This window comes from Chrysochloris asiatica, unplaced genomic scaffold, assembly GCF_000296735.1.
Source record: "Chrysochloris asiatica unplaced genomic scaffold, ChrAsi1.0 scaffold00077, whole genome shotgun sequence".
Lineage (NCBI taxonomy): Eukaryota > Metazoa > Chordata > Mammalia > Afrosoricida > Chrysochloridae > Chrysochloris > Chrysochloris asiatica.
Window position 1 is genome coordinate 2,686,188 of NW_006408595.1, and position 8,432 is coordinate 2,694,619.

Consider the following 8,432-nt stretch of genomic DNA (forward strand, 5'->3'; position numbering starts at 1 on the left):
TTCCAATGCTGTGTCAATCCTATTTGATTGTTCCTGCAGTACTTTCCTTACTTCTTCCTTATTTTCCTAAACCCCTTTTCAGATTATTTGAATTTGTTTCCATATCATTCTTCTGAATTCCCTCTCAGGCATATCCAAAACCCACTCCTCCTCCTCTATAAAGCCTTTGTCTGTCTCAAGCTCATTTGCGTCAGTTGCTCTCTTCTGTTTTTGGATGTGTTTCAATAAAGTTGATTGTTTCTTATAGGTCATAGTTATTGTTTTATTATTATTATTATTAATATGATCGGGAGATGGGCTTTTCCTTTTCATCTGCAATGCGTAGCAGATTTCATTGGGTCTTGTCTTAGTGATGGAGTATTATATTGTATGCTTATGCTTGGCTATATGGCCACAATTGCTGCTGCTTCTTATGCGACTTAGGAAGGATAAGTTCCCACCTCCAGGAAGGATGTGTGATCAAAAGGACTAAAAGAAGAACGAATATAAATGCATGGACAGAAATCACCACTTTGGAGCGGGGATGCAGTTGTGGTTAACTTTTTCTGTTCCCTGTCCCACCAGAACAGCTGCTGGAAGATCCCTGCTGCTACTTAGGAGTCGGGGCAGGGGACTTAGATGCAGGGGCGGCGGATGGTGGATGACATCAAAAGTTGACGCCTCTCTCCTGCTCTCTGTGCATGGTGAACTGCCCCTGCCTGATTTTTATTGAGATCTCAAGCCAGAGCAGGGAGATTTTGGGGGGGAGCTATGTTGTTTCTTGTGGCTTTTTTTGTCCAAGGACCCCTTTTTTTCCTCCTGCTGGAAACGCCACTTTCTGAACAGGCTGGCCTTAGCCCCACCCTTTAAACTCTGTAGTCGCAGGAGTGACCTGTGGTCCCGTGGGCGAGAGTCCCAAAATGCGCTTTATTTTTTTCCTTAGCAGTGCAATTTCTCAAAAATGTGAGTTCAGGAGACTGAACTACTATATCTTATGATATTTCAAAAGCCGTGGGTCTGGTATATGAATGTTTCCTTCATGAGCTCCCCCTCCTTTCTCACCGGAGCTTTCTCCTACCTGACTTTCCTGGCTTTCCTGCAGAACCGGAAGCCTAGCTTGTCTGAATCCCCCTTAAGTGTCTATTTTACAATAGTAGGCAAGGGAAACCAATGTTCATTAGATAGTCAAGCATCTTAACATTAATTCCCTTCTTCAGACCATGCCTCAATCCCTGTATCACAGACCCCTGTTGTTCCAAGGTTGAGCATACATCACTATTTACCTCTGTCCCATTTAGCCCACATAAACCTGCCTCAGTGTTCCCCCATCTACTTTCTTTCATTCCCCTCCTCCTTCTTGTGTATTACCCTCCCCAACACCTGAACTATGATGTGTCTGTCCCCTACATTGTGCTCTACTACCCCCTCCTACCACCCTGCCCCTTGGTAACCAACAAAGAATTTTTTTTTTCACTTTTAGTATGAGTATGTTTTTTTTTAAGTTTTTACAATAACAGTCTTTCCAACAATAATTCTTGATAAAAACACTGAAAAAAGTAGAAATTGAAAGGAAATTCCTAAACTTTATTAAGAGCATATATACACATCCAACAGCCAACCCTCAATGGAAAGAAACTGAAAGCATTCCCTTTGTGAACAGGAAGCAGGCAAGGGTGACTTTGTCACCACTCCTATCCAGTATTGTGTCAGAAGCCTTAGCCAGAGCTAAAAGGCAAGAAAGAGAAAGGCATCCAAATTGGCAAAGAAGTAGTAGACCTCTCTCTATTTGCAGATGACATGTTCCTATATATAAAAAACTCCAAAGACTCAGCAAGAAAATTACTGGAATGCATTATAAGGTTCAGCAAAGTGGAAAAGTATAAGATCAATATGTAAAAATCAGTTGGATTTCCATACAATAATAATGACAACTCTGAAGAGGAGATTAGGAAAATAATACCATTTATAATAGTCACCCAAAAGACAAAATACTTAGGAATAATATAAGCTACAGAAAAAAAAAAAAAAAAAAAAAAGACCTGTGCAAAGAAAACTACAAAGTGCTACTACAAGAAACTAAAAGAGACTTACAATAATGGAAGAACATACCATGCTCATGGATAGGAAGACATAGCATCATGGAAATGTCAGCACTACCCATAGCAATCAATAGATGCTATAGATTCCAACATCATTCTTTAAAGAGATAGAAAAAATGATCACTAACTTTATGTGGAAAGGAAAGGGACCTTGGATAAGCAAAGTACTGCTTAAGAAGACGAAAAAAATTGGAGGCCTCTCGTTCCCTGACTTCAAAATTTACTACAAAGCCAATGAAACACAATTGAGAACTCAAAAGTAAACCCATCCACATACAGTCAGCTAATCTTTGACAAAGGGCCAAAACATATTAAATGGGGAAAAGATAGTCTCTTCAACAAATGGTGCTGACAAAACAGAAAATCCATTTGCAGAATGAAACAAGACCCATATCTCACACAATAAACAAAAACAATTACAACATGGATTTAAGACCTAAATATAAAACCTAGAACTATAAAGCTCATCGATAAAAAATGGGGTCAAATATAGGGACTGTAATATGTGGCATAAGGAGCTCTGGTAATGTAATGGTTATGAATCGGGCTGTGAACCACAAGGTCAGCAGTTCAAAACTACCAGCTGTTCCGCAAGAGAAAGATGAGGCCTTCTGCTCCTGTAAAGATTTACAGCCTCAGAAACCCTGTATAGGGTCGCTATGAGTCGGAACTGACTCCACAGCACATAACCACCACTACCACCAAAATATGGCATAAATACATTATCAAACATTACTAAAAACACAACAGCACACTAAATAGATGATTGGGACCTCCTAAAACTTAAGACACTTTTGTGCATCAAAAGATTTCACCAAAAATCTATAAAGGGAGGCAACAGATTGGGAATTTTTTTTTGCAATGACATCAGACAAGAAACTAACCTCTAAAATTTTTAAAAAACTACAACAACTCTATAAGAAAAAGACAAACAACCTAATTTAAAAATGAGCACAGGATATGGACAGATAATTCACAAAGAAGACATAAGGCAGCCAACAAACATTCATGATCATTAGCCATTAGTGAGATGCATATGCATATCAAAATAACAATTGAGATATCATCTTATACTAGCTTTAATACCAAAGTTCAAAATAACCCAAAACAAATGTTGGCAAGGGTGTGGAGAGACTGGGAAACTCCTACATTGCTGGTGGTTGTAAGTGGTTCAACTACCGTGGAAAATGGTATGGTGCTTCCTCAAAAAGTTGAAAATAGAAGCACTGTATGACCCAGCAATCCCTGTGTTGTTGTTAATGCTGTTGAGTCACTTCCAACTAGTAGAGATCCTGTATAGGTTTCCAAGAAACAGCTAGTGGTCTTGAACCACTGACCTTATGGTTCGAACTGACCTTTTGTTACAGCACATTATTACACAGTGCCACACCAGGACTCCATCCCTGTACTTAGTATATATTCAAAAGAAATACAAGCCAGGATACCAGTAAATATATGCACACCAATGTTCATTACAGTAGTATTTACAGTAGCAAAAAGATAAAGCCGTACTACATGCCCATCAGTGGAGGAATGGATAAACAAACTTTGGTACATGCACACAGTGTAATATTATGCAACATTGAAAAATAATGATGAATCTGTGAAACACCTCATAATGTGGATGAATCCGGAAGAAATGTTGAGTGAAATATGTCAGTCACAAAAGGACAAATACTATATGAGACGACTATTGTAAAAACTCAAGAAAAGGTTTTCATACTATAAGAAACATTCTTTGATGGTTACCAGGAGTGGAAGGGAAGGGAGAGTAATTCACTGGCTAGAGGGTAGACACATGTTACTTAAGGAAGGCAGTGTATAAGAAGGAGAAGGACAATATACAAGGAGAGGAAAGCTGACAAGAATGATGACGACAGGAGGTATGCAGGGACTAAACAGGATAGAGGTAAATAGTGATATATACACAGCCTTGGAACAACAGTGTTCTTTTTTTGTAGATACATGGACAGAGTCACAAGGTATGAGAGGGGGAGTAGAAAATTATATATGTGGACTCCTGGTGATGAGCATTGGACTGTGAACCACACAAGATCAGCTGTTGAAACCCACCAGCTGCTCCTTGGAAACCCACATATATAGGACTGCTATGAGTCAGAACTGACTCGATGGCTCTTAACAGCAGCAACAACAAGTGTTATCTAAAAAAATCAAACGTCATGAACATTAATAGGTTCCTGGTGTGGCGCTGTGGGCTAACGCATCAGACTGCAAAGTCGTTTGAACTGCAGGGTCGGTGGTTCAAGCTCATCAGCTGCTCCTTGGAAACCCTCATGCAATAGGTTTAGATTCCAATTAAAAAAACAGCAACAACTTTTTATTGTGAAATGAGTGCAGTTTTAAAGACAAGATCATCAGTTTTACATTCAGTGAGTCATACACTTTGTTTTTTCTCATATTTTATCCACTTCCATGCAATAACAGTTGTCCTGCTTGCTCCCTGTGGTTTCTCATGTACAAATATCCTCTTAGAATATCTTATATATTTGTGATATGTATATGTATATATATGTATGTGTATGTATATATATATGCATTGCTAGTGAGTTTGAACTACCAACCTTGTGGTTCTAACCGACCTTATGGTAGAGTGCTTATCTTACAATGCCACACAAGAACTTATCTGAGATAACAGGACAGGAACCTTGGTCTCATTGTAGGATAAACACTGGTCTGTTAACAGCAATGCTGGTAGTACAAACCCACTAGCCCCTCTGTGGGTGCTTACTGCTTTCATAAAGATTTACAACCTCATAAAGCACAAAAAGGTTCACTATTAGCCAGAATCAACTTGATGTTAGTGGGCTTTGTTTTTAGTTGAGATATTTATTGTTCTTTAAGTTTGTGGTCTATTAGATTTTCTGTTAGTAAATAGTTTCCTTAAGTATTTATATATCTTTCATGAAACTGTTATATATTACATATTTCAAGAAAGGCATACAAGGGTGAATAACAAGATTTGCTCATAGGTGTCCAGTTCACACATGCATGCATTTATTCCAAGCAAGAAATGTCTAAATATGTCTCTGTAATCAGTGGATGACTGCAGGCAAGTTTCTCAGTAATCCACTTGTCTTAGTTTTGTTAGGGTGCCTTCAAAAATTAGGTCCAATCAAAACAGTGACTTCCAAGGAGATCTGCTGAACAGGTTGCATTCAAAGCAGAGAGGTCAGTTTTAAAGGTTACAATGACTGGTTTTTGTTATCTCAAAGGATTCCTCTTGCTAGTTTTTGTGGAAGGACAAAGGATGGTCATGGAACTTACTATAAAGAATTTTTAAGAAAATTGAAAGCTCCATTTGTGAGAAAAATACCAGGAAAGTTGTATTGAACAACGTTTTTTCGTCACCACAATGCACTTGCTCATTCTTTTAGGGTAGCAAGGGCTGTCTGATAAAAATTTCATCATTTGTACCCATTTCCATACAGCACTGACTTTCTCCTTAAGTCTTCTTTTTGTTCCCCAAACTCAAAGAACATTGCAAAGGAACATAACTTGAGTCCTTCAGGGTGCCCAAACTGCTATTTTTATGTGGTGTAATTCTTTGGGGAGGAAGTGTACAGAATTCTTTGGGAGAGGGCTAGAGAGATGGAAACACTGCCTTCAAAAGTGTAGAGACCTAGATGAAGAATATGTCCAGAAACAATTATCTTCACATTTGATATTTTTCATAAAGGTATCTACAATTTTGTAGCGACACTTCTTAACTTACTGTCGTATAATAGGTATTTTTTAAATAAATGGGTCAATGAATAATAAAACCAAGTATTTGCATCAGTTATGTCTCTCAAAGGTGGTGTTGTTGTTAAGTGCCTGTGAGTTGGTTCCAACTCATAGCAACTCAAGGAGTGGCTAGTGGCTAGCCTTGTGGTCTAGTGCTTATCCTACAACGAGCATCAAACCAGGACTTCTCACTGGTAACTTTATTTCACTCTTTTTAAATGTAGAGTGTGTTGCATTATCTTTTCTTCAGTGTGAGAGTATAAAAGGGTTATAAAGTATGATTAATTGCCATCAAGTTGGTTGCAACTCACAGTGAACTTTTATGGGATTTCCAAGGAATGGCTGGTGTGTTTGAACTGATGATCTTGAGGTTCACAGTCCAGTGCTTATTCTATAGTGCTACACCAGAACTCCTAAAGTAAGATTATAGGGGGACTAATAAAAACACCCTTCTTTTTAAAAAATTACCTTTGACTTTCTAGACTAAAGATGATTATTATTGGTTTTGGTAAAAATCCATAAACTCCCAGGAGGTTATAAGATTGCAGTTAGAAGATTCTTTGACAGTATATCTGCTTTGATTTAACATTTTCTCTGTGTAGTAGGTTACATGTTAGGCTGCTAACTGAAAGGTCAGTGGTTTGAATCTACCAGCTGCTCATTGGGAGAAAGATGAGGCTTTCTACTCCCGTAAAGATTTACAGCCTTAGAAACCCTGTACAGAGTTGCTATGAATCGGAACTGATGTGACAGCATACAACCACCATAACCACCTGCTATATTACATTTTTGTATATTTTTTAAGAATGCCTACTTTAAAGTGATTAGGCAGAACTTTAAAAACATTTGAGCATTATTTATAGCAAAATTATTACATTTCTTTTAGTCATCTGAAGATGAAGATCAAATATTGCAGAAAAGCGAAGATTCAAATAGAAGATTCATTGAAACCAAAGAACCGGCTAATACTGCTTATCTTAACAAAGTGACACAACTTCCAGATGATAGGATTATTAAAAACAACACCAAAATTTCTAAACAGAATGAGAATTCTCACCCATTCTCAATGAAAAACAATACAGATAAGTTTTCTCAGTGTCATTGTAACTCAGCTTACATATTGCAAAACAAAACCAATAATAGCTGCATTTTGCACGTTGCAAAATGTGATGCTTGGGTACAAACAGAGAATGAACAAGCAGTAGAAGAAAAATTAGATGCTGCCATACAGTGTGATATATTTTCAGAATGTAAGTGTAGAAATGATGTGTCTTTTCTTAGTTATGTTGAAGGCTGTAGTGAAAATATTAAGGCAGATACCACTGGAGGGCAGGAAATCCTTAAAAACAACTAATAATTAAAAAATCTCAGCCTGTTGGGAGTTTAGTATTTCACTTGACCTACGAAGGCAATATTAGTCTTTAATTTTATTAACCCAGTAAGGAATGAGAAAATTGTAGCTAAGAACAAGATGAATTTAGAGGAAGTATATTTATGGTTTGTTTAAAAACATTTAATATTTCTTTATACAATTATTTTTTACATAGATATTTCTCTAAATGTTTTAATATATTTTCATGATTTTAGAAAATTATAAATTTATCAACTATGATTCTTTTGGTGTTTATTATAATATATTAAATGGATTAAAAATGTTTGATTGCTTTCTTCCTTATTGCATTTGTTTAAATAATTATGCAGTAGCATAGTCTAGCAAACATTTTCTTCCAAATGGTAAAGCAGAAAGTAATACTAAATAATATTAGATATGTATTGTTCAAACTATTTATCTTTGTGATACCCACATTAAAAATATAGCATTTTTAGCATTACTTTTTGGATAAAATATGTTCTCTGTTTGGATACATTTTTGTTGCTGATACTTGTATTAATTCAAAGGAAAATGTAATCCTCTGTAGGATTAAAAAATGTTTTAATGTTTTTATAAGAGAATTGTTCAAAATTTGAAAGATTTATGATCATTTTCATTTTAATGTTGTTAAGGTTGTTCTCATAAATATTGTATCAAGATATCTCTGTTCTCAAATATAGTCTTTGTTTACAATACAGTGTTTATTGTTTGTGTCAAGAAGATTTTGAATGTTGGTACTCTAAAATTGACATTTGTTTGGATATATTCCAAATTACAGTAGGGACATCCTGACATCTAACTGAATTGGAAATAAAATTATTAGGGGTTCCTATGCCTTGGAAATAAAGATTACATTGCATTTTCACATACACGCATATCACTCAATAGTTTGTGTTTCAGAGATGATTTGAAGCATAACAATTTAAAAACATCAACAGCTAGTGTATAAGCTGTAGCAATCTAAAGATTTCAGTTTGAGACTGTTGTCTCACAGGTAACATAATGAGCTCATAAACAAGTTTCTTAAAGTGTAATGATCATCTCATTAGGAGGAGAATATAATAGTTGGATGTACATTCATAGTTTTTCAAAAGGTTAGCTTTCCATCCACATATTCTATTACAGATTTTCGTGAGCATTGCTTTACAAAAATCTGGTTTATTATGACAGTGAAGACTCATATGAAAAAGATTGCTGTAGGATAAGTACTGGCCTGCTAGCCGCAAGGTTGATGATTC

At 36.3% G+C, this 8,432-nt stretch overlaps 1 protein-coding gene across 1 annotated transcript in view; it reads left to right on the forward strand.

The window, feature by feature from the left end:
- The window catches only part of LOC102838465 (chromosome unknown open reading frame, human C12orf40), a 146,217-nt gene extending 139,041 nt beyond the window's left edge, over positions 1-7,176 (forward strand). Inside the window, exon 15 of the mRNA XM_006865344.1 lies at positions 6,709-7,176. Within this exon, the coding sequence (XP_006865406.1) occupies positions 6,709-7,176 (468 nt within the window). The remainder of the gene's footprint in view (positions 1-6,708) is intronic.
- Positions 7,177-8,432: the final 1,256 nt, after the last annotated feature.